General features: G+C 43.7%; 11 protein-coding genes across 11 annotated transcripts; 4 read left to right on the forward strand and 7 right to left on the reverse strand.

Annotated features, from left to right (window-relative positions):
* Positions 1–1,335: 1,335 nt before the first annotated feature.
* O0I10_005358 (uncharacterized protein) lies at positions 1,336–1,801 on the forward strand (the record flags this gene model as incomplete). Its single annotated transcript, XM_058485403.1, has 4 exons — positions 1,336–1,461; positions 1,547–1,585; positions 1,639–1,711; positions 1,782–1,801. 4 exons carry the CDS (start codon positions 1,336–1,338, stop codon positions 1,799–1,801), a joined length of 258 nt encoding a protein of 85 aa, XP_058343889.1.
* A 546-nt stretch (positions 1,802–2,347) lies between these two features.
* O0I10_005359 (uncharacterized protein) lies at positions 2,348–4,201 on the reverse strand (the record flags this gene model as incomplete). Its single annotated transcript, XM_058485404.1, has 6 exons — positions 2,348–2,665; positions 2,736–3,275; positions 3,338–3,417; positions 3,499–3,559; positions 3,633–4,075; positions 4,138–4,201. The coding sequence occupies 6 exons, from the start codon at positions 4,199–4,201 to the stop codon at positions 2,348–2,350; spliced, it is 1,506 nt and encodes a 501-aa protein (XP_058343890.1).
* A 706-nt stretch (positions 4,202–4,907) lies between these two features.
* On the reverse strand, positions 4,908–5,929 carry O0I10_005360 (uncharacterized protein; the record flags this gene model as incomplete). Its single annotated transcript, XM_058485405.1, has 6 exons — positions 4,908–5,126; positions 5,202–5,302; positions 5,369–5,443; positions 5,505–5,585; positions 5,659–5,702; positions 5,769–5,929. 6 exons carry the CDS (start codon positions 5,927–5,929, stop codon positions 4,908–4,910), a joined length of 681 nt encoding a protein of 226 aa, XP_058343891.1.
* Positions 5,930–7,804: 1,875 nt separating this feature from the next.
* Positions 7,805–8,590, reverse strand: O0I10_005361 (uncharacterized protein; the record flags this gene model as incomplete). The annotated part of the gene is made up of 2 exons (XM_058485406.1): positions 7,805–8,262; positions 8,326–8,590. The coding sequence occupies 2 exons, from the start codon at positions 8,588–8,590 to the stop codon at positions 7,805–7,807; spliced, it is 723 nt and encodes a 240-aa protein (XP_058343892.1).
* Positions 8,591–10,981: 2,391 nt separating this feature from the next.
* O0I10_005362 (uncharacterized protein) lies at positions 10,982–12,941 on the reverse strand (the record flags this gene model as incomplete). The annotated part of the gene is made up of 9 exons (XM_058485407.1): positions 10,982–11,380; positions 11,440–11,644; positions 11,700–11,882; positions 11,958–12,150; positions 12,221–12,346; positions 12,401–12,485; positions 12,564–12,677; positions 12,791–12,835; positions 12,918–12,941. The coding sequence occupies 9 exons, from the start codon at positions 12,939–12,941 to the stop codon at positions 10,982–10,984; spliced, it is 1,374 nt and encodes a 457-aa protein (XP_058343893.1).
* Positions 12,942–16,130: 3,189 nt separating this feature from the next.
* On the forward strand, positions 16,131–16,938 carry O0I10_005363 (uncharacterized protein; the record flags this gene model as incomplete). Its single annotated transcript, XM_058485408.1, has 3 exons — positions 16,131–16,457; positions 16,543–16,664; positions 16,755–16,938. 3 exons carry the CDS (start codon positions 16,131–16,133, stop codon positions 16,936–16,938), a joined length of 633 nt encoding a protein of 210 aa, XP_058343894.1.
* Positions 16,939–17,422: 484 nt separating this feature from the next.
* On the reverse strand, positions 17,423–18,346 carry O0I10_005364 (uncharacterized protein; the record flags this gene model as incomplete). The annotated part of the gene is made up of 5 exons (XM_058485409.1): positions 17,423–17,603; positions 17,660–17,852; positions 17,919–18,021; positions 18,105–18,266; positions 18,320–18,346. The coding sequence occupies 5 exons, from the start codon at positions 18,344–18,346 to the stop codon at positions 17,423–17,425; spliced, it is 666 nt and encodes a 221-aa protein (XP_058343895.1).
* Positions 18,347–19,247: 901 nt separating this feature from the next.
* On the reverse strand, positions 19,248–21,197 carry O0I10_005365 (NADH dehydrogenase [ubiquinone] flavoprotein 1, mitochondrial; the record flags this gene model as incomplete). Its single annotated transcript, XM_058485410.1, has 8 exons — positions 19,248–19,346; positions 19,406–19,650; positions 19,712–19,761; positions 19,825–20,061; positions 20,126–20,435; positions 20,503–20,636; positions 20,708–21,056; positions 21,170–21,197. The coding sequence occupies 8 exons, from the start codon at positions 21,195–21,197 to the stop codon at positions 19,248–19,250; spliced, it is 1,452 nt and encodes a 483-aa protein (XP_058343896.1).
* A 953-nt stretch (positions 21,198–22,150) lies between these two features.
* Positions 22,151–23,317, forward strand: O0I10_005366 (uncharacterized protein; the record flags this gene model as incomplete). The annotated part of the gene is made up of 1 exon (XM_058485411.1): positions 22,151–23,317. The coding sequence occupies one exon, from the start codon at positions 22,151–22,153 to the stop codon at positions 23,315–23,317; it is 1,167 nt and encodes a 388-aa protein (XP_058343897.1).
* Positions 23,318–23,639: 322 nt separating this feature from the next.
* Positions 23,640–24,785, forward strand: O0I10_005367 (uncharacterized protein; the record flags this gene model as incomplete). Its single annotated transcript, XM_058485412.1, has 7 exons — positions 23,640–23,642; positions 23,712–23,907; positions 23,972–24,084; positions 24,146–24,201; positions 24,258–24,313; positions 24,370–24,644; positions 24,711–24,785. The coding sequence occupies 7 exons, from the start codon at positions 23,640–23,642 to the stop codon at positions 24,783–24,785; spliced, it is 774 nt and encodes a 257-aa protein (XP_058343898.1).
* A 1,128-nt stretch (positions 24,786–25,913) lies between these two features.
* O0I10_005368 (uncharacterized protein) lies at positions 25,914–27,367 on the reverse strand (the record flags this gene model as incomplete). Its single annotated transcript, XM_058485413.1, has 2 exons — positions 25,914–26,823; positions 26,985–27,367. The coding sequence occupies 2 exons, from the start codon at positions 27,365–27,367 to the stop codon at positions 25,914–25,916; spliced, it is 1,293 nt and encodes a 430-aa protein (XP_058343899.1).
* Between the last annotated feature and the right edge of the window lie 370 nt (positions 27,368–27,737).

Here is a 27,737-nt window from a genome sequence, read left to right on the forward strand (position 1 = left end):
ATTGGTAATTGATGATCCATTCGTTTCTACAACGCCTGCCAACCTCCGCTTTTATCTTAGCATGTGCGCTATTCATCACGCTACTTTTCGTTTGGTACTTTGGGATTTTCATGGATGCAGCTATCATTGGATGTCAACGTGTCTTCGTGCATACTTGGCTATTATTGGTAAATAGTGATTCGGTTATTTGTTCGAGGGCTAATACTCACATGAAACCTCGCATTGTCGTTATCGGTTCAAGTGTAAAGGACATTGTTAAGGCACACACTGTTACAAGCGGGGCGGCGTGGAGTGCACAAATCAGGAACAATGAAAGGAACGACCTTCTCCCATTCCCGCTTCACAACGATGCAAGGTAAGACCAACTCCATTTACACTCTCCACAACACTAACTTCTGGCATTGCCAACAATGCACACCGTCAATGGGTGAACAGGTGGTCAATGGTGACACATTCAGTTACAACAAGCACGTGCGCGATCTACCCTTGACTCAAGTCTCCATTCCAATACAACATGTACGTTCCATCGTCACAGTTCTTTTATTCAATGTGAACGTTGTCATATTAAAGCTGGTATATAGCTTGTTGTTGTCTCGTTTGTACAAGATCCAATGAGGTGTCGTGCGCATTCCTTCCCCGGGTTGTCCATGAGGATAGTTCTCAACACGTCTTTACATTGCCTCTTTTGGGTATGCTGACAAGAAAACCGTGTGAGTTGGTTTTACTTTTTATCTCACATTGCGTCCATGGTAGATTGAACATGTTGGATGATGTTACCTGTGGCAGCAACAAGATACGGATCTCAAAGCAAGAATGCTGTATGGTTGGCTCAATGGTACGCATGGTATTAGATCTCCAAAGCAAACCCTGTTAATTGACGAGCCTTGCAAGGAAACAGCAGCAGCACATCGTGGATGGGATGGAGATACGGATATGTGAAACAAGAATACTATTGAGAGATACAACAAGGTACAGTATTCATTCTGGGATTTGCGGCCTTAAGTACACACTTACGAAAGTATAGTGACAGGATCTATTTCGGCTACTTTATACTTTCACGGCAGCACGTCAAGGATGTCATTGTACTGTACCATCTAAAGGAGACGACTATGTTGTGTCAGTGGAAATGGGTGCGACTCAAGGTGCTGTTTGGACTTGTATATGCATTCTCTGTGCTTTCGGCTCCATCATTCTATGGCGTATGCTTTCCTTGCCTTTGAAGAGAAGATGGGTATCTCTATTGACAACATGTGGGATCCACGGTCATTGTGATTTTAAATCGGTTGGTGAAGGGCTTATGACAATGGGTCTCTCTCAAGTCTGGTGTTTGGATCTATGGCCTTCGGGAGTGAGCTAGAGGACAGTGCTGCTACCTTGACATCCTTGTCGTTGGACTTTTATCATCACATTGCACAAATATGGCTTATTTGGTTTCAAGTCTCTGTGATCACTGAGGTTCAGGTATGTAAGATTCTGATGCTTTTTGAAAACTTCTATTGAAACGTTTATCATTTGATGGACCAGTGCAAGCTGCCTATGTTTATAGTCAAGGCGTATACCACATTATCATTCATCATTGTCATTGGTAAGAATGCTTTGAGAGCTATGAAGGAATGCTCGCCGACATGCCTGTTCTAGGTGGATCATCTTGCAGCAATCAACGCATCTTTGATGACATTGGGTTTATTCGATCATCCTACGACTGATACTGGTAAGTATGCTTCCTTTCGTGTGACACAAGGCCGATATATGGGTGTTCATTGTGCATCTTCTACATATAGGTGAACCATATCCGCAATGAAGAAAAGTGATCTTTTGGTGTCGTCAATCTTTATTCCGTCTCTAATGGTTCGTTACCAAGCAACAAGCGACTCCTTTGAAGTGTGTCAGCCAATGCACGTGGCACGTCTCTCATGCGTGGATTCCATCAGCAACAAGCAACAGCATGCATAATATCGTTGGTGTCATATCAATCAAGCGTTATCCCACCATCTGGTGCTTCTCATTACCAGCAATTCGGTGGACATCCTCTATCGTATCATAGCAACGGTTGTCAAGAAGTGTATGTAAATAAAGGATAAAAGGGTGTCCTTCAGAAGGGGCACGTGGGTTAAAGAAATCATGCATTGAGGATCGGGGTATACGAAATCATGTGGCTATTGGTCGCTGGAGTGTCGCTCATGTTAGCTTACAATACAAATTGGTAATAAAGGCGATTGAATTGAGTGTATATCACAATAATGTCCATTTTTATTTGAAGTGTCGGAATGCGAAGGAGCAAGAGTATTTATACATGGGATGGTAGAGGTATTTGATGTTGCAATGAAGGAGAAAGATACAAAAACCATTAGATCTTGGAGGACATGAGGATCTTGACGACCTTGACTTGGGTGTATTCTTGAAGAGCATACTTGCCCAATTCCTTGCCGAAACCAGATTGCTTGTAACCACCGAAGGGAGTGGATTGATCAAAGACATCAAAGCAGTTGACCCACATAGTACCGGTCTTGATTTCGCTGGTAACCTTCAAAGCAGTGTCAAGGTTTTGAGTGTAAACACCACCAGCAAGACCATAGTCAGAGTCGTTGGCAATGTCAATGGCTTCGTCGATGGTCTTGAACTTGATAATAACGACGACTGGGCCGAAGATTTCTTCTCTGCTTATCTATCTCGACGAAAGAATGGGTTAGAATACAATAAAAATGAGATAAGGATATCACTTTTCATATACGTACGCGCATGTTGTTGTTTACGTTGATGAAGACGGTAGGTTCAATGTAGTAACCCTTGTTACCCCAGCGCTTGCCACCGTGAGCAATGACAGCACCTTCCTTTTGACCGATTTCAATGTAGCCAAGGATCTTTTCAAACTGAGCCTTGTTGATTTGGGGACCTTGGAAGGTATCTTCATCGAATGGATCACCGATCTTGACCATGTTCTTGGTAGCTTGGATGAATTGGTCAACGAACTTGTCGTGGATAGACTCATGGACAAGGATACGGGAACCAGCATTGCAGCTTTGACCGTGATTGTTAAAGATACCGCCAGCGGACCATTCAGCAGCTTGTTCAAGATCGGCATCAGCACAGACGATTTGAGCGGACTTGCCACCCAACTCAAGTTGAAGCTTCTTAAGGTTGCTGCCAGAGGATGCTTCCATAATCTTACGACCAGTCATAGTAGAACCAGTGAAAGCCATCTTGCTGACACCCTTGTGAGCAGAAAGGAAAGCACCAGTGGTATGACCATAACCAGTAATAACGTTCACAACACCCTATCATCATCCATCACCATGAGCCTTCTTGTCATTGGTCCATATCTCACTTTTTTACTTACAGCAGGGAAGCCAGCTTCCTTACAAAGAGCAGCAAACTTGTACAAAGGAAGAGGAGTAACTTCAGAGGTCTTCATGACAACTACATAATTCCCACGACCAATGTCTCAGAGATCTGAAACCACGCTTGTATATAGATGGCCCAGCCCAACCCAATACTTACCACAGTTACCAGTAGCCAAGGCAGGGGCGAACTTCCAGGCAGCCATCATGGTAGGGTAGTTCTATTATTCCATAAACGTAATGAGCATATGCATATACATAAACATGCACATAAAAAAACAACAACAAACATACCCATGGGATAACAGCACCAACAACACCAAGAGGTTCGTGGCGAGTGTAGCACCACTTGTCATGGGTGGTGTCAATGGTCTTGCCGTGAATCTTATCAGCCCAACCAGCAAAGTAGCGGAAGCAGGCAATGGAATCGGTAATGTCGACATCACGAGCAACAGTGAAAGCCTTGCCGTTGTCAAGAGCATCAAGAGTAGCCAACTCATCCTTGTCACGCTCCATCAAATCAGCAAGCTTGTTGATCAAACGACCACGTTCAGCAGGAGCAACCTTGCGCCAGGTCTCGTTGTAGCACTTGTTGGCAGCAGCAACAGCGGCATCAACGTCTTGGGCATCAGCAGAGTGAACAGAGCAAATGACTTCTTCAGTGGCAGGGTTGATAGTCTCGATCAAAGGACCATGGCCGGGAACAAACTCGTTGTTGATGAACAATTGAGTGTGGACTACGAGGGTGAGGGATTCTCGTTAATATTTACGCGTCATTGTTGATATGTATGGTGCCTACCAGTGATGGGCTTGCCATTGGAAAGGCGAACGGTTTGGAGATCAGGTTGGGTTTGAGCAGCCATGGTATATGATAAATGAAGAAAAAGAAAAAGATGAAAGTGAGAAGGACCGTGGAAATCTTGAATTTATATAGCTGGCACGTGGGGGTCTCCCTTCATGCCAACTGAAACCTTTTGTCAAGCCCTTTCCCACTCCTCGGAATCACACACGCAAACCATCTTCCGCAACTCATACTAGATACCCATTTTATTATCAACCATGCATATTGTACATCTTGCTTGCTATACCTTCAGTGTTTGTTTTGTTTTGATCATTAGCATTGGTAATCTAATCGTGGAGAAAGAATAAGCGCATATCAGCATGCCACCAACAAGCCTGTTACTAAGCTCTCACCTTATATGGTTAATCTATTCTCTATTTGGTCAAAGGGTGACACAGATTACCGATCAAGTTGTGTGAATCTCAAGGTTCGCTTATGCAGCAAAATGAGCTTGTTACTAGCCAACGTACTTGTCAAATCGTTTTCTTGCCAATAGATCTTCATCCCTCGGCGACCATTGGTTTTTGCTATTATTCTGCTGACAATAATTTCACCCAAAAATGACATTACATTCCGTAAGTTAGTGCCACGCCGATCCGATCCATCAAGTTGGTATTAACCATCTTTCTTCCTTATTCTCACGCATTCACTGATTTCATCATCCTTTCGGTATAGATCAGCCGATCGACTCTATGTTTTTATTTGTTGATACAACAAGCGATATACGTTTACTCTGAAGGAAGACGTTCTTTCAAAAAGTTGGCAATGTCAGCCAATTCTTGGGGACTAGCAGAATGGACCAAACCAGAGTAGGTCTTGAATTTGATGTCGTATCCAAGCTTCTCGAGGAAGGCAGCCGATTCCTTGCCAATGTTGTAGTCGACAACAGGATCGGCATCACCATGGCACATGAGAATAGGCGTCTTTTTGTTGGCGTCCGAAGCCATCTAGTAGTGGTACACGAGAGAGAAAAAGATGATCAATACATGGCAACATCCATGAACAGTATCCATGATACCTACCGATGCAAACTTTTCATGCATACCCAACCAGCCGCTGCAGCCGACAACACCACCAAACTTGTACTCGGAAGTAAGACCGGTCAACAATGACATGACACAACCTATAATCCATGATCAGAATCATCCTCATCATCATCGCATACGTGCATAATGAATGATGCACTTACCTTGGGAGAAACCACCAATCACGATACGCTCGCTGGGGATACCGCTATCGACCTCATTGCGAATCAAAGCATTGACTACATAGGTGCATCAGCACATGTACATATATACATTCGATCATAACGTTGTAATACATACTGGAGGTCATTGAAGAAAGCATGCCCTTTTCATCTTGGTTTTGGGCAATCGAACGATCCAAGCCGCTCAAGTCAAACCATCCTGTCAGTAGATAGCGTCTTTAAGTCATCATCCCCTTGAAATGCACCTATCCTTTCCATGCATGAATACATACCTGGCATACGCATGCCTTGGTTGATGGTGATAGGGATCATAGGACTAGAGCAACGTCATGTGTTGTTTGTGTGAGACCATGGATACAAGAGGTGCCTATTATATACGTACGCGTTGGGCAAGATCCACTTGACGTGAGGAAACATGTTAGACAACTCGTCAGCAAGGAAGGACCAGCCTGCACCAGAATCACCAAGACCATGGAACCAGAAAACGGTGGCAGTGTGCTTGGCTTTAGCACCAACAATGACTGATGTAAGGGAGGTAGCCATACTGACTGAATCGGTGGAAAGTAAGTGCCGATGGACGTGTGAGCCAATGAGAGAAACAACCACAATAAAAAGGGCAATGGCAATTAGCAATGAGGTATGCAACGACATTGTGGGGGCAATGTTGTCTTACGTGAAGTCTGTTTTGTATGTGTTCAAGCGGAACAAAGCTATTCAAGGGAAATTTGGCATGAAGACATGGTGGACCCATTTTACATCATCCTCGTGACTCTCACGTCCTATTATCAACTTTTTGAATAGGGTCATTGGATACAAGCTTGACGTGTTCACCATTATGGGTGCAGTTGACGGGGAAGCAAGGGACTTGCTTGAAACAAGTTGAAATGACTTCATCCAGGAACCGAGAATAACACACAACACTGCACTCTGCAATTGTATGCATCCCCCTTTAGAAAAGGAACCTTCCAACAGCTGTTATTATCGTCTTTTTTTTTTCTTTCTCCATATACATCAATCAGCATGACATTGCTATGCATACAAGGGATGATAAGTTACTCTCTAGCAAAAGAGTCTTGTTCTACCCACTTTAAGGATCTAGGCCGTGTGTTGCTGCATCTTGGATATGGTAATCAAATTTAGGTATCAGCAGCTATAGAGTAAGATTAAAGCACCCACCAATGTATAATAAAGTGACAATACATAGCAACGTGGAACGCGTGCCATATGTAGTTATCATTGTGCTTCATAAAACAACAACAGCAACAGTTGCCATGGCAGTCATTTGTCGTTGCCTAGCAACAATCATTTGCCACATCATGTATGCACGCTCTAATCTAACATGTATGGATACTGTACATGCGATCACAACCAAAGAACATCTCCCTTAACAAGACAAACCACTGCATCCCAACCATACAACAACATGACTTGGAGAACCCTTTCGCTCCCTAAAAGACCGAAACCTTGTTGATTGACCATGTCTTGCGAGATGCACCGAAGAAGGAGGAGGGGTGGAAATTGTAGCCGACAAGTGTTGTAACACATTCAGGCACCACTATTCAGTCATTGTCCCTCTTTGTTATCTTCCTTGTGATCCAGCAAATACCCTCAGCTGTCGTTTTCGATTACTCTTATTCCCTTTTCCCTGATGCTTTTCCGTGCACTGCAGCAACAGCAGCAAGGAGGAACGGTACAAAGGGGGTTACGGCTATCGATATCCCAAGTCAGCACTTACAACAACCACACAAAAAGCAACTCAGATATTATATGGTCCCTATTGTGAGAAAATTTACCCCACATAGTGGTCCATTGTACGCACAACAACATTCGTGTATGTGTGTGCGTGTGCGCATATTTCATTTCCAAGCTCCTTCGTGAAAGCGTGCTTGTTTCCATGGCTCCCATTGTTGAGTGCTGCGTGTTGTATTCTCCATTGTGATAATGGGACATCATTTACTCTCAAAGCGGGTTCTTTTGACTCCGATGCATGATAATGTTGTTGGAGGAAGTTACTTGCTGTTCGCTTGATGCATGTACATACCCACCGGTTGCCATTACTGTATTACCTCACGAACTAAACATCCATAATTTACTATTCGTCCGATGATGTACTACATTGCTGTCAATGACACGATCATTCACAGTAACGTACGCGGCACGAGCCGATCCAACTTTAAAGAAAACCCGGTAAGGATGTTATCATCATTGAGGAGAGAGAGATAGCAAGTCAAGGGAGAACAATCGAGCGTGTCATGATCTTTTTTTATTATATACGTGTGGTGATAGCTTTAATAAAGTTCAGCAGGCGACATCATGATGGATCACAAAGCCAACAAAAGGTATGATGGATATATTAATATGGAGAAGAATTAACACAACAATAGGTAGAAATGGGATGTATAATAGCGATCCTGCGCTTTACACTTGAATGGCAATCTTGGGTCGCAAATCATGCGATCGTCGTAGTCGTCGTACAAAGAGATGTGCGTTATTGTTTTGCTGTGATCCATGTGTTGGTGGTGGTGGAGGAGCTGAAGACATGGTGGAGATGGTGGTCCTGGTATTATTACTACTGTTGTTGTTGCTGGGATGGCTGCTACCAGTGGAAGATCGCCGACGAGTGGATAAATTAGAAAGCCTGCTGAGCGATGTAGTAATGAAACGGCTAGCAGAGGAACATGGTTTAACTTGTGGTGCAGGTGTAGGTGGAGGTGGAGCACTTGGCATAGATGAACCGGTAGATGCTTTACGTAAAAAGATGCTGCTAAAGCTTTTGCGGTCATTCACAGAGTTGTTGCTAATGCTGCTGCAAGAGCTAAAAGTGCTTGATGGCAATGAATCTTCAGAAGCACGACGATGTGAAGGTGGAGTATAGCCTATAACGTCATCCATATCAATAAGAGATTACTTCAAGCACACATTGTTTATTGTTTACCTACCCTCTAGCATTGGTTTAGGGACCCCTTTTTGTTTCATGCGTTTGATCCATGCTGTCAATTGTGGATCGGCACGCATACACATTTCGAATGTCTTTTCATACAACGCCAAACGATCACGTGTGTTATGCGTTTGCATGATCTCGGTATAAGAACGGGCTTCGTATTGCTTGTCCAATTTGGTTGTATTCATTGTTGTTGATGAGCAACATACGCGTCGATTACGTCGAGAAGAGCGTGGAGGCAAGGCAAGTGTGTTTTTGTTCATTGGATAAAAAGTGTGTGAGAAGAAAAGGATGAGAGTGAAAGCAAGATCGGAAATCCCAGGTATAAATACCAGAGACGCGGTGGCCTCCTTTTTTCTAACCACCCCCCAAATCCAACACAAAACTCAAAAAAGAGAGATTCTTCTGTACCGCCCCTCCCCCAAAAGCTTGTAAGAACACTTACACCCCTCTTCTTTTGGCCTTGTTCTTTTTAATTGAAGAACGCGCTCGTTCTTCAAGGTTTAGATGTGCACCCTGCACCATCAAACATCATCATCATCATCGGCAATCAGTCGGCAAAGGGGACATTGATCTCTTTTTCTTTTGCCTTCCCCCCTTGTATATGCTCTTTGTTCCCCATACACACAAGTTAAAGCATCTGTATGAGATGTTTGTTTGTTTGTTTGTTTCTACGTGCCACTGTTGTGTCAATGTAAACAATGAACCACAGATGCATCTTGCTTATTGCATTGTTACACTACCCAAGTTACTGCTACTATTACTGCCATTGCTGATCTCCTCCATTTACTGCCACCTTTTAGGCTTTGAGCTTGTTCTTGCATGGCTGAGTCGATCTCGTCTCCATAAAATAGATGGCACGGTGTAGATGTGGATCTTGGCCAATTCTCCCCGGACCACTGTAAAGGTATGACATGCATTAGATAAGGAGGAAAAGGGTGTATGAAGATGGTTATGATATTCAATCTACACGTCGTCGTCATTAGCTATACACAATCAAGCGATTCATTTAGTTTCGCTAGGATCTCTGCCACCCAAAAATAATCTGCCCTTGGGCACATACATAGTTTGGGGCACCCCCATCATCATCACATATATAGGGGAGAGCCTTCTACTATCACACCACCACCCGCTATGCTCAAATCATTTCCATTTAATAAAATGCAATTCTCATTTCATTGTCATTGGTGAATCATGGTTGGTACATTCATGATCGACCGAATTGTTCCATGCATTACATACAGCCATGTTATTACTGCAAATGAGGAGGGTAGTGCATATACCAAAGTCATCGATCATATACTTCGTGGCTATTAGAAAGAAGGGAGTGGGACAAGGATTAGACTTTTATTGGGAGATAACCAAAGGAATGAGCTTGTAGAGAGAAAGAGAGAGAGAAAAAGGAAAAGGGGTTGAAAAGGAATCCTCTTTTGTTATTGGCTTATCACCACCACCATCATCACCATCACCCGCGCTATCAGAGCCATTCATAAAGAAATGTTGAGAATGTCAATCTCATTCCTCGCCCGTGATATTACTTTGGAATTCCTTTTTGGGATTTATCAACGTTAGATTACTACTATTGTCATCCATAAGTATCTTCTTTATCATTTGCCCATATCCAACTCATAACAAGGTTGCTGTTGGGAAGGGGAAGGGAGCCTTTTGGATGAAGGAGGAGAACCAGAACATGAAAAATACACACGCTTACTGCAAGTATCTGATTTTTTGGTCCAGCACCGCTTTTGTAAAATAAGGAGAACGTGGTTGCGATGAAAGCCCATTCCGAAGTCCCGTGTATCCCTTGTACATTTTGGTGGTGTGCTGCCCGTGCGCATCAAACGATACAAGGTATGTCATAGTAATCCCTCGAACGATATGCGTGTGTATTATGTGGGTTGTTTCAGGGAGAAAAAGAAAGAATATGCAATCGATAAAGGCAGCATAGCATACAATGTATTTATTTATTCATTGCTTACATACACACGTACGTTGTTCTACTAATTGGCCACAAGTCATCTATATTGAAGCTATGGATGTTGGATGGGATCCTAGGCGCTCGTCAAATAGCTGTTGCTTTGCCGCTGTCATTAAGGATGAAAGCGAAGAGAGAGAGAGTGTGTGTGTGTGTGCGAGAGAGATAAAGAGGACACGGATGATAAAGCAAGAACAGACCTCCGTTCATTTTCATTCTCCCATGATCCATGCACTCCTTGAATAATCCAACAGAGAAGATATGCATCCGATGGGTTGTAATGCATAGGCATATCGTTGCTGCTGCTGCTGCTGCTGCCCTGAATCGTGTCCGTGGGAGAGGGATATGTACTGCCTCTAGTAATCATTATCATCACGTATCCATCGTACCTATATCCATTCACCCACCAACAAGCAGGGGTGTCCTGTCACCCTTTCACAAGCTCGTGTTGAGTACTGTAACATCATGGGTAACACGTGGAGCATGTACAGGCATTGTTTTTCGATTGAAGCGCAAAATGATACGTTGTTGGGAATAATAATTGATTCTAATATACCGGGATGAAGATACAAAGTTGTGGTGGTGATGGTGGTAGTGGTGAAGGGGAGTGAACGATCTAGGAATCATCGGATGGATGGCAAAGAAAGGGAAGAGCATGGTTGAATAATAGGGTCCTGTTCTATGGGGTGTGGTTCCATACAAGCCCCTCTTTTTGTGTCGACAAGGTTTTGCGTGAAAGTATGTCTGCAATCTTCTCCCGAACACCACGTTTTCCATGGCTGCCCTTAAGAAACCATTCGACAATCTCACGTTCTGTGGTAAGCCGGTTATTTGCCTCATCCCCAATAACGGCTTGTCGTACACTCTCCTCAGATGGCAATGCGTATCGAGAAAAAGGATAATGTCGCATGTCCAAGTTGGATGCAAAGGTGAGCTCATTGGGTGACTGATTGCTGAAATAAAGTTCATCCACATCATCCTCAGAAAGCTCGCTTAGTGCTGGCGGATCCCATACTGGCTTACGTCGAGGTTTGCTGATAAACATAGCATCAATGCCTTGATCAAAGTCTTGTGTGACCTATTTGGTCTTGTAAGTATCCTGATCATGATGCATCATTCTACAACTTGTATACTTACCATAAACTTTTGGATGAGGTCAAATTCCATTTTTAGACATTCACATAGTGTCATATGTCGTGCTCGGCGTAAACTTGTCAGCGTAACTTTGAGGCTGGATGGTGATGTGGATAGGAGTTTGTGCTTTGTCTCTCGCACCCATGCTGTTGGCGTTTCACGATCCAATGCTGCCAATATTTCTTCAATGGTATCATATTGGAAACATCTAAAATGGTACCATTAGGAATAAGAATAACACCAAAAGTACCTTGCAATCTTACCTGTCAATGGCATTGCGCAATGCTATCGGCATCCCAATCTTATCTGCTGATGGTAATGGTTCAACGAATTCTTCAATGATACGATGGATCACTTCATGGTCTGATGTCTCCAAATCCGTAAGCCGTTCTTCCAATGCATTCAATCGCCCTGATGGAACATAATGCGTTGCTATTCCAGTATAACTAATCGCACACGATGATGATGGTAAGCCGTCCTATGCACTTTGCCATTCTTCTCCTTCATTCAAATTTACTTACAATGTATCCACTCCTTGTATCCGACTCCCTGTGAGCGCCAAATAGGTACCAATTTCACCATCGAGTTTTGGGAGAAAGAAACTTGACCCTGATCCCGGGCACAGACCAATACTTGCTTCTGGCGTGGCAAAGATTGTGCGCTCCGTAGCGATACGAAAGGGACCGTGCACAAAAAGCCCCAATGCACCACCTACTATTCTCCCCTCATACAATATTAGATATTCCCTTCTCCTCATTTTCCGAACCTCCCCAACAATGCTTACGTGCATATCCATCAAGGATAGTAATGTAGGGTGTTTGCAATGTCGCAATCATTTGGACCAGCCGATATTTCTCTTGAAAGAATCGCAATGCATCCGGATCTTTGGCTCTGACTTTGAGTAGGATATCTAGCAAGGTGCACCATGAGTATACATCTTCATCAAACCAACTTGGATGCTTACCGAGAATGTCATCACCAGCACAAAATCGACCTTCACCAACACCTTTGACAACAATAAACTTTGCAAGTTTTGAAACGTCCCATGCCTGGTGGTGGTAGACAAGAAAGATTTTGAGTATGAATCGGAAAAAGGAACAACCAGGGTCTGAAACTGATAAGCTTACCTTGAGCTGAGGAGCTATGTTGCGTATCATGGAAAGTGTCAATGCATTGAGCTTTTCAGGTCGATTAAGAATAAACATCCGGGCGCCTAGTAGTTTTCTGTGTAAAACTTGGGCCTAAGTATATCTTGTGCTTTCAGGACAAGAGCATCATGAACCAACACCAAAAGACAAGGAGAAAAAAACGCACACACGCACCACACAAGCACAAAGAAAGGAGGTCGTCTTACCTGTGGGATACTGGCATCGGCTATTGCTCGAGGTTGAGTTGAGAACTATAAAAGAGTGAAAGCATGCGTCAATGAGGAAGGGTGGAATGCAAGGAAGAAGAAGAGATGGTCATGTGTGACAATTTACCCAACGCATTCCAGTCTTTTGCATGCCCTGGTGGAGGAGGAGTGTCCGAAATACCCGCATGGAAGGCATTTCACGTAAAGAGTGGTTGTAATGGCGAGGTTGATAAAGGAAGAATGGTGTTGTTTGCTTAGCAGTGTGGAGTAAAAGTGATTATCGGGAAGAGCAGCAAGTTGTTGGTATTATCCGAGTCAAAATGTTTGCCCCACGGGACGTTACTCAAGCTGTCCATGTGTGTGTGCGTGTGTGCAGTGTTGATTGTGGTGCAGAGCCAGTAAGCTGGATACTCTCTATTGGTGTTGTCTTTTTTTACCATTACATCTCCCTTAATGACAATGGTGGATTGTTTATGTGATATGCTTCTTGACCAATGCAGTAGGTGAGACAGCATAACTCACGCTGTTGATGGCGTTGGTCGATATGCATGATGCCGCACAGTGGATGATGTTACTACTGCTCAAGTAAACTTTGTTGTGATGGGATCTTGCATTAAGAATGCTCATGCATGAAAAGATTAGGATTTCATTGTCCACCATATGCTTCACGCCATTGGCTGAACCACGCCATCGTTGCTCTTGTTGCATGATATTACCAGGGTCGTGGAGATGAAGAGCTGTGGTTGGAGGATGATATTAGTTATGGTTGCACAGCCATAAACGCTTCCCGAATATTCTTGTTGACGTTCGACGGCTGCTACTACTACGTATACCAATTGCTGTGATTCGAAAAGCATACATCAACTCGGGGCATTTGTTGTAGCAAGTAAGGCACAAAGAGATTAATTCATTCAGCCTTACCCAGCCACCCAGGTGCCAGGTGATGTGGATTTCTTGCACAAAGCGATCACTTTTGAGATATAGCGGCAACAGCAGCAAACTCGGGTAAAGGTGTGTGTGTCTTTTTTCGGCAGCACCCGAGCACAACAACAGCCACACTACAACGGTGCACATACACACAACATGGTCGTGCAAAACCCTTCGCCACCATGGAAATACGAGAGTGCGTCGCATGTCATCTTTTTTTCTCTTTTCTTCGTGTCACCCAATTTCCCCACCCTTTTCCGTTTGAGCGAAACACATCCCATTCATCACAACATGCATATACCTACAACACACACACGCACACAGACCATATTCGGCTTCTTTATCGGACCATCCAAACTATGCTTATCGCGATAAGCAAGTGTCCCAATAGCATGTAAATGAAATCTTCCACACACAGCTCATTTTCATCTAAACATTGGTTTGTACGTATTCACAAAGCAATTTATTCTGAAACGGACGCCCCGTGTATGTGATCACCCAAATCTGAGTAGAAAGGCCTGGGATCTGGTGGTTGGTCTCTTGTTTATACTTTGCATATAGACACCCATCACCCCCAAATGAGCACAAGCATATGCTATTGTGCCTCCTTTTCCCCCAACATCCATCTTCATTATGATCAATGTTTTGGGCTGTGCCATGGTGGATTCATTGTTTGACCGCGGCATCCTATGTATGATAATGGTCATGTGCCCCTAGGATCCCTTGAATGAATACAAATCAAATGGCGTGTGAAAAGCAAACCCTAATGAGCATCATGTTGAATATTAGATACAGAAAGAAACATTCACCCCTTTTACCAAGAAAATGGGGAGCAGGAGGAGAAGAATGGGCGGGCAAAGTCTTTTTTTGGTTTATCGCCGAACAATCCTCCATACGACATACACATGGTTGGGGTGATCCATTATGCATCGACGATCGCTTTTTCGCTCTCTTTCATCGAGCCCCAAGGCGCAGGTGATAATGGGTAGGTTATATTGTTTCTCATACACACCTTATACGCAACCAAAATTTCATTATTAGTACATTTACCAAGGTATGACATGTGCTCATACAAATGATACTCATTCCAATTTCTGTCCCCGAGCACCCACCACTTCCACGTGAGAGATGGGGAGAGAAATGCAATATCTCGATCGCCATGTGCGCTAAAAAAACGTATGTGCGCTGCTAAATAGCTGATAAAATGCCCTGTGTGTGAGTGTGTGAAAAGTGGGGAGAGGAAAAATGGAAGCTAATGGAGCACAAGCAACAAATGAGAGTGGTCCCGAGTGTAAATGGATTGGCAACCGAGCCGTTCGCCGGGTTGCAAACCCGATCGATTGCGTGCCAGCCATGTGGCATTCGATGACCGCCAATTATTGCCAGGGAAATGACGTATTACGTAGCATTGCCATGGTAACACAATACTCTTTTCTCCCTTTACACCCCCCAGCCGATAGAGCGAAACAAATGTCGCACACACGGAGCACCTTTTATACACCAATAAACGCCCAAGGTCATCTTTTTATTCTTATCGTCATAAACAAACATAAACAAACAAGTGCTTTGACGCCCCCTTGCTATCATGAATACGCCACCTTAAGAAAGATCTCGAAATTATCGTCATGGATCAACCTTTTTTATATGACTTGGGTCCAAAAAGTGTGTAGGTGTTGATTGTTCGACTTGCCTTTTGCGAACGGACTGTCTTACATGGCTGGTGCAACATAATCACAGCATTACACGAGAGGGGGAGAAGGTACCAGACAAAGAAAAACGTGGCTCGCCCATTGACATGCTGTCCAATTTTACTTGTAAAGGAGAAAGCACTTTCTCTTACACATAACCATCCCCCCCACACCCGGTATAATGCATGACAGGAACGTTGCTAGACCGCCCTGCAGCTAATGCATCACCATTGCTATGATACATGTATATACATGCAATCCACATCTTGGTGTCAAGTCCGCTTCTGTTGTTTCTTGCACACTTTGTGAGTGGTTGTAATGACTTTTGCTCCGCCATCGAATACTATCCTCAGTGCATTCTTGAGATTGACTGAAAAGGAAAGGGAAGAGGGCTAAAAGTAAAGCACAAGCGGTGGTTGGTGATCTTGGCAAGGATGAAGAAGGGAAAAACAGGGTGAGACGACTTGTCAGAGAGCAGCAAAACGTGTAAACAGCTAAAACTTACCCTTGTGGCACTAGCAACCTTATTCCGTGCATATCTTTTTCTCGGTTCTGTGTTTGAACAAGCCTGCGTGATACACGCCGGTATCATTTTGTATAAATTAGGGCACCTCATTGTCTTGACCGCAAACCCTTTTTCCGCCCTATTCATTCTTCTTTCCTCCCCCTTCTTCTTTAAGCTTTTATACCTTTTTTTTCTTTTTATTGTTTTCTTCTTTTTCTATATGGACATCAAAAACTTGCTCAACGGCCAAGAGGAATTCGTTCGAACAGCTCGCATGAGTTCTTTCTCCTCGGCAGAATCATCCTCTGTTGAATATGACAAACCTTTCGAATGCACGTGGGACAATTGCGGCAAATGCTTTTCTCGACGATCTGATCTTTCACGACACAGACGAATTCATACCGGTGAACGACCTTACCGCTGTGAATGGTATGGATGCGGCAAGCAATTTATTCAACGATCGGCTCTTACCGTTCATTTCCGCACACACACCGGTGAAAGACCCCATGTTTGCGAATACGATACCTGTGGCAAATCATTCAGTGATGTACGCACATTCTCCCTTTGTTCATCAACACAAAAGCAAAAAAGAAAGAAAAAAATACCAACCCATCCTATTTGTCTTTATATAGTCATCATCACTTGCTCGTCATCGACGTACACACACTGGTAAACGCCCCTATGTGTGTCATTGTGGCAAGTCATTTACTCGAAAAACCACATTGTCTCGGCACCAAAGATGCCATGATGCGAGGTAAATCATCAATAGTGAAAGAACAGCATACACATATTACTTGTATATGTGCGTGTGTGTGTGTAATCAAAGCTGACCTACCTCATTTAGTTTGACCAGTACTTTGCAATCTCCGCCTACTAATTGTATCCTTGGTTCCCCCGCAACAAGCGACTCGGAGGTCGATGTGCCATTAAGCCCTCCAACACTCTTTGTACGACCGCAGCCGGTGAATCATTCCATATGGCATCCTTTGCGTCAGCCAACGCAATTCATCAAAATTGAGCAGCAATAGGATACATGTAATCCTTGTTGGATTCAATGATCGATCTCCTCCTTCCAATCAACAACATCATATCACAACAATACCATTCAACACATGGTCTTGCAAGCGTCTGTGCGCAAGCAATCGTCCTGCATTTCCTCAAGTTTTTGTTCTTTACGTATTTCCTCTATCAAACTCACATGCTATGCCTCACTCTATGCCCCCATCTCTTCCTCCCTTTTTAACTCACCACCATCACCACATTATGCCCTCGCTTTTCTTTTTTCTCTTTTTCTCTTCCCAAACATGTGTGCGGCCAGCAATATTATTCCTCATATTATGATATATAGACAACTACTACTCTCTCTCTCACTCTCACAAGCATCATCAGCAAATAAATCAGCTGTTTTTTTTTGCATGTCAAATGTATTCATCTCCAACTACACTAGTACAACGTTTTGATGAGATGGATGGGGTTGTAATATCGGGTGGTGGAATCGGGTGTGGCCGTCATTTACTGATGCGCGTATCGGATCAACATGTTGCGGAATGCCGAATAAGTAGGCTTCAAAGGATCAGGGACCTGAGGAGCAATGATGAGATCGAGATCATGGAATGCTGTGCGTGTATAAGAACAAGATAAATAACGGAATCGTAAAAAGTGGCCATGCACAATCAAAGGCAAGAAGTGCAATCTACTTTTTTCTCTTGTTAGTGATAAACGTAATTGGATCATGTATCGAAGAGGTACCTCAAGACGCCGAATAATAGCATGGCAGTGATGAATGCGACTTCAATGATGGCGACAAATCGCATGCCGGTGCTGTAATTGGTATTTGTCCAAGCTTTGATTTGTTGTTGCAATTTCTTGTCGTGAATCCATGTCGTACGAATGTAGGAAAGCGTGTGGAACCACGAGTAAGTTGCATACGGGATCAACACGACTGAGTGGAATCAAGATTTGGTTAGCATCCCCATTTTTTCATTTCTGTATTCATGCAAAAGCTTACTTGGAACACGATTCGAGAGTAACCAGAATAGAGCAAGTCCAAAGTAATGCATATTCTCATCCGTCGCCAATTGTTGCACGTATAACCAGCTTGGTCGTGGCATCTGAAAATATCCATCCATCCATCCATCAGCAACCTACCTATGCCATATTGAACACACACACACGCACACAAAAGAGCCCTTACCCCATATGACTTGAATACGACAATGCCATACGATACCAAGGCACTCAACAACGTCAATCGGTAGAGTAGATTGCTTGGGTGGGCACCGATCGTCAATAGGAGATAGATCGCCGAACACGCTAACGTCATGACATGGCCGGTAAACCACACAAACTGAAGAGACTGCCCGTATATTAGTGTGTGACAATGCAACCGTACACAGTGCTTCACATTACCTTGATTAGTGTCATGACAGGTTGCATTGGCTTGGATCGGCAACGGGTGGGGTTGATAAGAAGCTGTTTGCGTGGAAGAAAGACTTGATTCGATTCCTCCTGAGAAGAGCGCGTCAAATGAAATCAGCCATTGTGCATGACAATGACAGCCCCTCTTTGTTTTCCCCCTCCACCCTTATTACCCTCAATGCATACATAACTCTCATCATTAGCCTTACATAAAGCAACTCATTCTTTATCATTCAATGAGACTATAATAAATATAGCGTGTTGATTGAACATCCTGGTACCGCCAAAAGTACGGCTTTTAGGGTATACGAGCAGATCATACATAGTAGACTTACCTTCTTATGGATACAACGGCGCAAATCTCCTGTTTTTAGAAGATTGAACAAAGACGTACATAAAATTAGTCTCCATTGTCAAAAATAGAATAAAGAAAAGATCGTGTTGCACAACTGTATCGATCATCTACACATTCATTCATTCATTCATTCAACGAAGTGAGAAGAGCAAGATGGCAAGTCTTATCATGGTATAGTGGTTTTCATTCATTCCTTTAAAGTATGCAGGCATGTCAATTGGCTGGCTGAGGACGATGTCAAGTATTGGTCAAGATTTCGATCATAATGAAGACCTTGATAACCTTTTGGAGACACAATGTCTTTATCGTTGAACATGTTTGTCCTACGTGATAATGAAGTTATGGATTACATCATAGGACTCTCGACAAGTAAGCATTCGGCTGCTGATCACGACCTTGCAAAAAGCTAATAGTTATCATCCAAGGTATCCTCACATCACAAGGTCAATGTAAAAGTGCTACGAGATTTGAATCGAGTGTGTAATTTTAATAGAGAAACAACATCTAATTCACTATTGTGAGTTAGAAGGGATGTGGTAAACAAAATAACAAAATGCGAGCTGTCTAAGCGCCCAATTTTGCCTGGTCGGCTTCGAGCGATTGCTGGAACTTGGCCATACGTTCCTCAAGTTCAGGACGGAAGTGACGGATCAAACCTTGGACCTGTAGACATTAAACATAAGCAACAATGCACAATGATAAAGATGATTTGGGGTACTTACGGGCCATGCAGCGGCATCACCCAAAGCGCAAATGGTGTGGCCTTCAATTTGCTTGGTCAATTCCCAAAGTTGATCAATTTCCTCAGGGCGACCACGGCCATCTTCGAAGCGATCCATCATCATTTCGAGCCACTTGGTACCTTCACGGCAAGGAGTACATTGACCACACGATTCGTGACGATAGAACTTTGCGAAACGAGAAATGGCTCTGACAACATCGGTTGACTTATCCATGACAATAACAGCTATAGAGATCATTTAGCCTTTGATCCTTCCACACATTGGCAATGTCACTATACTACTTACCAGCAGTACCAAGACCCGAAGTAACATCACGAAGAGCATCAAAGTCCATCCTAGCCACAAACATATGAATAAAACTTGCTGACACAGGCATATCCATATATACAATCACTTACAAGACATCATCGCAAATGTGCTTGGGAAGAATTGGAACAGAGCAACCACCAGGAACGATACCAAGAAGGTTATCCCAACCACCACGTACACCACCACAGTGCTTCTCGATCAATTCACGCAAGGGAATAGACATTTCTTCCTCAACAGTGCAAGGGTTGTTGACGTGACCCGAGATACAGAAGAGCTTGGTGCCTTGATTGCGAGCACGACCAAAGCTGGCAAACCATTTACCACCACTAGAAACATACACAATAAGCAAGATGCCTTTCATAGCTTCTATGTATGTATAAAAAAACTTACCGTCTCAAGATGGTGGGAGCAACAGCAACGGTTTCAACGTTGGTGACAGTGGAGGGACAACCGAAAAGACCAACATCGGCGGGGAATGGAGGCTTCAATCTAGGCTTGCCTTGTTTGCCCTCGATGGATTCGATCAAGGAGGTTTCTTCACCACAAATATAGGCACCAGCACCACGGTGGATGTAGACATCAAAGTCATAACCAGAGCCACAGGCGTTCTTACCAATGAGACCAGCTTCATAAGCTTCGTTGATAGCTTCTTGCAAATGAGATGCTTCCTGGTAGAATTCACCACGGATATAAATGTATGCTATAAGAATTGGACCCATGTTAAAAAAAAGCGTGATAATGCATCTCGCGCACTCTTTTATACATACCAGCATTTGCCTTCATAGCGACACCGGCAAGAAGACAGCCTTCAACAAGCTTGTGGGGATCACCACGCATGATTTCACGATCCTTACAAGTACCAGGTTCACCTTCATCAGCGTTCACAACCAAGTAACGAGGTCTAACAAGCAATGCATATATGATCAACCACCATTCTCGATATATAAATACATGGATCATCCAATTCTTTACCTGCCATCAAGAGGCTTGTTCATGAAGCTCCACTTGAGACCTGTGGGGAAACCTGCACCACCACGACCACGAAGACCTGACTCCTTCATTTCTTGAAGAATCCATTCGTGACCCTTCAAAACGAGCTCCTTGGTCTTGTACCAGTCACCACGCTTCAAGGCACCCTTGAGACGATAGTCGTGACGCAAATACACGTTGGTGAAGATACGATCTTCGTCGGAAAGATTGCCAAAGGTTGTCTTGCCGGTAATGGGGTTAGCGTTGGGATCAGGGGTGCTGGCGTACGAGCGAGTGACATTGACAACAGCAGAAGTGGCGCGTACGTTACGAGCGAGTTGAGTGCTGGCCGCTTTTTTGTAGATAGAATGAAGAAATGCGTGTAAATGAAACGGGTTAGCGAACAAGTGTCAATGGGGACTGTCATGTTTCGAGTTGACCAAGAAGAAAAAGAATAAAGCGTACCTCTCCGGATAACGGGATTTCTCAGCATTGTCAATGACAAAGAAATATTGGAAGAGTAGGGAGAGTGGAGTGTGTTATAGTATAGAGGAAAGGAGGGTCCACCAAAGTGTCGCCTTTGTTTTTTTGTTGCCCGAGTGCAAGCAGTCAGGTGGCAGCCTATTTGATTGGCTAATTTAATCAACGATGACGCTGCACTACTACTACCTGCCTGCCTGTAGCACATACAGTAATCCAAACCCCCATTATCAATCCTTTTATTGTCTCTACCACATCGCTTCATATCATATGCAATAAACCATACAATGCTATTCATAAGAAGGCATCACATTTATTGCTGGCGCCTTTTCTTCCAACTCGTATCGTATGCAAGTTCAATCGACGATCCCATTGTTTCATGTCACTATTGCAAAGGTTAAGGCGATCCTCATCTTTCAAACCGTGCATTCATTAGGTGATCTTAAAGCTACATAATAATGCAGCATTTGGATGGTAGCTATTACTCGTTGCCATGGAAACACCACACATGGATACCATGTCTGCTTTGAGTGATTGTATAGTAGCATTCATTTTGCAGCAGCGTTGCATCATTCATAAGATAAAAGAAGGTCCATAATCATAATGCAGGCAACCAGCAGATATCGTGTTTATGTTTATCAGTCAATGATGGAGATGCACATGACATGCGGCTGAGCTGGGCCCGAAGCCGTATAAATTTTCGCTGAGGTGGGCGACTTTGAATGCTTCTTTGTCCTTATCAAGGGGGAAGCTTGTTCAAATGAGGGTCAACCGATGAGCAACTGCCAACCCCATATTATATTTTACGACCAGTGATCATGTACTTGGTTGCTGGTCAATTTTTGGCACCCTTCGGGGTTCTCATATATATATACTTCAAAAGAAAATGACAACGATCTCTCTCTCTCTCTCTCTCTCTCTCTTTTTTTTCTTGACTTTTATTTCCTTCATTGGAACTGACGATTCATGACCAAGGGCCGGCAGCTAAAGAATAAACTAAGGCACTACAATGTTTCGAGGGGACCCACTTCTTCACAATCCCAGCATGAGCAGCCAGCGTCAGTGACCGATCGGCTTACTCAAATGCGTGCTGAACACTTGAGAGCCATCCAGAATCGGAATGGGCAAGGCAAGCAATCACAGGTTACAAGCGTGCCACCGTTGCCCCCAAGTATGTTGACAGAACTTTCACCTCTTCCTCCATCCCCACTATCAGGATCATCATCTTCTAGAGTTGCAGGACCCAGACCACCACCTTCTTGGACCATGTCTCACTACTCACACATGGCTGCATATCATGCACGTACCCCGCCACCTCGACCTTCCTATATCCAATTATGCAATGCACGTTCATCCTCTTTACGCACATTATGTGCTCGTCTCACAGTCGATCGAATTGTCCATTGTCCACGTCAAGTATCTCGATTATCAGTGCGCAGCAAGCAATGGGTGCTGAGTGAATTCGGTGATCGATTGACAGATGCATTGCTGCGCCATTTTGCAGGGGATTTGTATGGGGAGTTGTGTCTTCGGGAAGCCAAGGTATCATTCGCTATGCTTATCAAGACGTTTTGGAAAACAGTGCCCTTGCCTCAAGAGCAACCCGATGAACTGGCCGAGGATTGGGAAGATACTTTGGACGATTGGGAAGAAGAAGGAGGAGATCAACATGAAGAAGAACAACATTACATCACCTATCAACACCATAACGATTATCGACTTGCGCCCATCTTGGATATTCTTGGAGACCATCATCCCGTATTAATGACACCACTATCAGCGAAACTCGTGATGCTCGACGTTTCATTTATGCCACAACTCGATCCAAGCTTTTTCTATTTGGTGGCTTTCACATTACCCAATTTGACACGGCTTATCATGGCGGGATCAACAGCAACTCAGGAAGTCGTGCTGCTCTTATCACGTGAACTTAAATTCCTCGTCTATTGGGATATTGGATACCATACATGGCTCACATCGCATGTCATTTGCCGCGATATTCAATGGGAACGGGATCTCAAACGATTGAAAACGTTGTGTATTGTGGCAGCTGGACCAGATGGACTTACGGGTCGTGACCTTGTTGACAACATGCGTGAAATCAGGCCGCGATTACATATCGAGTGGGAGTAGCAGCCCTTATTCCACAAACAACAAAGGAGGAGGCGATGAATGCCCATGTCTTTATCAACACGTGATACATCAACGGTCAATGGATTGTAGCAGTGTCAATAGTATATTAAGATGGATCATAGTGTATGTGTACATATGTTTGAATATAGTGTATGTAGAATACATATCATTGCATTTGCTTGTGGGTCATTTCGTGGGTGGGAGGGTGGAGTGGAGTTGCATACTAATTTCGCACTACGCGGCCACACATTGAGTATTTCAGTCACTCACTTCTTGTTCCAACACCACTTCATACACACATTACTTTTTCTACTCGATCGCGATGGTAACTCCCTTCTTGAACACGCATCATGCGCTGCTGAATACAAGATCTGACTCTGATGTCCATGACTAGGCACGTAATGAAGAGAAGGCTCAATCCATGCTGTACCGATTTCGGGAGGCTCAAGCTGCCGAATTGGGTCTTGTTCCCAAAAAGCGAGAACGTCGTCCAGCATTGGCATCCAGCGTCAACACAGTAGGCGAGTGTGAAAAGTGGCGACGACAACTTTTGAATATGATAGCACGCAAAGTATCAAAGATCCAGGATGGTAAATATCAACAACAACAACAACAACACCTTGAAGAACACCCTATAACGCTCTTCCTATATAGTCAGCTTATCCGATTACCAAGTACGCGACCTGAACGATGAGATCAACAAGCTTTTAAGAGAGAAATCCCACTGGGAACGACGTATCAGACAACTAGGAGGTGCCATTTATGCTGTAAGTCGATGATAATGTGACAATGGAGCATCGTTGAGTAACATGGGATATGATATGATAGGCTCCAAAAATGATTGACAATGAAGGCAGAGAAGTACCTGGCAATCGAGGATACAAGTAAGTACTTTTGATGTTCAATGGAAGAAGAAGGATCTGACATGAGGGTCATCTAGATATTTCGGTCGTGCACGTGATTTGCCAGGTGTTCGTGAGCTCTTTGAGATGGAAAGTAAGTGTGTGAGAATGCGTGGATGTAACGTGTGAGGATACTAAATGATCGGGTAGCCCAACAAGAACCCGTATCTCGTTCACGGACGGAGCTATACAAGAATGTGGATGCTGATTACTATGGCTATCGGGATGAGGAGGATGGTGTACTGGTGCATTACGAAGAAGAGCGTGAAAAACAACTCTTGGAGGAAGTCGAGGAGGAGGAGAAGCAATCAACGGCCAACGAAGAAAAGGAAGCTGAAAAGGAGATTGAAAATTATAATGCTACACCCTTTGTGCCAACTCGAAAACAAGTGGAAGAATATCTTGTAAAGCGACGAAAGGAGCAGGTATGTGATGGAAAAAGGGGAACGTCTCAATGTACTTGGTAATAACCTTGCGTGTATTTTCTATAGCTTATGGAGAAATACGTGTCTACTGAGCTGGCGCAGAATGTAAAGGAGACTGAAGAGTTGACAGGTCAACGTTAAGCACCCCAACCCAACACACACACATACATTACCATCACTATTTTCCCATATGCAAAAGTAAAGATCTGCTACTCTACATCAGGAATAGTGCACACTTTGAAATCATTGGTAGACTCAAAAAAAAAAACTTGTTTGGAGATGGGATGGAAAAGGAAATGACTTTTGGGTGTCTTGTGTGGATAGCTATGTGTACATACGCACCATCATCATCTCTTTGACAGATCAGCACATTACATAATGTTGGGATACAGCTGCATTGTCTCAGCTCTTGTATTAAGGTTGTCGTGGTGGACGTATGTAACCACGTCGATCTTTGTTTATATTGTGATCATAATTGTACATGGCACCATTGTTGATCCTACAATGTAACACGACCGTCACCACCATTATTGAAAGCTGTGTGAGAATGTTGCTATGCACTATGATGCATGCCTAGAACACCGTTTCGTTGGCAATCTCCTTTTACAGAAAAAAAACAACACGGCTGAAAAGACCCATGCTCTGTAGCGAGCAAAAGGAGCATCATCACAACCTATGCATGATGGTATTGGGGGATGTACAGTAGCAGCTGCTGCATGCCATTGCAGTAATTTTGAATACGCTCTAATTTTATCCACCGTACAACGATACACTTTTAACCGGTTGTCATGGAAATAAGCAGTGATTCGTGATCATAGTGTGTGTGTGTGTGAGAAGAAATATGCGTGATGATGTGAGCAACATCTTGATTCCATCACTCAAAAAAGTGGTAGTTGCCTCCTCAAGAGAAAATATGGAATGCCCCCTGGGCTACAAATTGGATTTTGATCCCAGTCCTTCTAGCATGTGTACGTATAATGAGGCATGTATGTATGCATGTAGGAGTTGTTATCCCTCATTGTTGTTCCCATAATAGCCAACAACCAACTTGAGCTCATCATTGTCATGGTAAGAAATGATATGTATTGATACAAAGGAAGGATTGATGGGATACAAATGCAACTGGTACATACATGATAGTAGCAAGAGGATGGGATGTGTGAGGTAGGAGGAGGATATAGTCTATTGATTCCTAAAGTGTTTTGTGTGGGCGTTGGCGTTAAGAGAGAGAGAGGAGAATTTGAAATGGGTGGGTTTGGTATGCTATTATTATACTACAGGTTGGCTCCGAGCTGATCTAAGCCATTGCTTCCATACAGCCTTGTTTGCATCCACGACTGAATTGTCATTTTGTTGCATGATTTGTGTTGGGATGGTGGTACTCGATGAAGCGCTATTGGCTTTGGATGATATGGTGTTGTTGTTGCCGGTGGAAGTGTTATTGCTGCTACTATTTGGATGTGCGCTGCTAGGAAGAGGTAGGAATTGCAGTACGTTGTGTTCTCTTGGTAACGAGGCGCTAAACATATATAGCCTCCTGTCTTGGTCGTCATTCGGTGCCCAATGATCCGAGCATAGCCGATATTGATACAAAACCATTGTTCCATCGGGACGTTCTTCCAATCGTAAACGTGATACGTAGGTTGTAAAGTAAGGTTGACCGCATGCTGAACATGGTTTGGGTCTCTCGTTTAATCGATTGTCAATGATCCATTGAAGATCTGAATCATTTTTCGTTCGAGTGGAGGCGTATGCTTGACGTGCACAAAGTTCGAGGAGGCTGGGTGGATTGTGCCGTGAATCATGCATCAACTGAGTTGGAGGATCGATTCGTATTCGGCGTAAATTGGGGAGACGTAATAACTCTGCAGGCACATGCTGAATCAGTGGACACTTGTGCAAATACAATGTCGATAATGAAACAAGACCACCGATTTCGATAGGAAGCTCAACAAGATGACGATTACTGCTAAGGTCGAGCACTCGTAATTTCTTCAAATGGCCAATGTAAGGTGTCAAGGCGGAGATGGGATTATGAGAAACGTCCAACTCTGTTAACTCCACAAGGCCATGTATGGAATGAGGGAGATGGTTGATACGATTATGCGAGAGGATGATGTGTGTCAATTGTGTGAGCGATCCAAATGCATCAGGTAGATGTGTCAATTGGTTTCTGGATCTAAAAGTAAAAGTAAGCTATGTGTAAGTACATGTCTAACTCCTTTTTTTTCGCCACCAAGAAGGGGGGCAAAAGTAGAGATGTATGCATACATCTTCAACTACCACCACCACCACATCATTCCCATTCCTCACTCACTCTATCCCCCCCTTTCCCCTTACAGATCAAGTTTGGTAACGGTTCTCAGGTATAGGATATCATTATCAAGGCCAACTAATGCTCGAGAATGAAGTCGTAGTTTGCGCTCTTGAACAAGGTGTTCGATATCGCCAAAGGTCAGCTTATCGGTGTCAGATTTTCGGGTATCATGGCGACGGCCCGCCTTTTTTTGTTCCTTTGCTGAAGCTTTGTTGGTGCTATTAGCATCACAATAGTAGGTGGCGTCAATGTAGGCGAGATCGTGAGCGAGATTGGTTGTTGACAGGAGACCATAGTAATCAGGCAGGGCTAATACGCGGTCCTGTAAAGTGCCCTGAGGGGAAGTGGTTGTGTCGGGTTGGTCAAAGTAGCCAAAAATCCGCTGTGTGCTCGCCCGCTGTCCCATGGACGAAGGAAAGAATGAAGAAAAAGTAAAAAAGCGGGATACAAAGAGAAGGAAAGAAGAAGTAAACATGCTACACAACAGATGCAAACTCACTTTAAACAAGGAGGCGGGAAAAATATCACGCCCAGCCATGATGATGGATCGACACATGTTTATGGAATACCTGTAGTACCTTCCACCACCACCACTCCATTGGTTATACAAACCTTATTCATGAATCACTCGCTGTTAAAGTATCAATCATCATTATCATTTGCTAGGCCATTTGTAAATAAACAATCATCTCATCATTAATGCTATGTATCTACAACAACAAAAGGCGTCATCATCCAACTTCCAATTATTTGCTATTCCCGGTGCCTAGTTTGTC

Source organism: Lichtheimia ornata (assembly GCF_029851405.1).
Source record: "Lichtheimia ornata isolate CBS 291.66 chromosome Unknown scaffold00021, whole genome shotgun sequence".
Taxonomy (NCBI): domain Eukaryota; kingdom Fungi; phylum Mucoromycota; class Mucoromycetes; order Mucorales; family Lichtheimiaceae; genus Lichtheimia; species Lichtheimia ornata.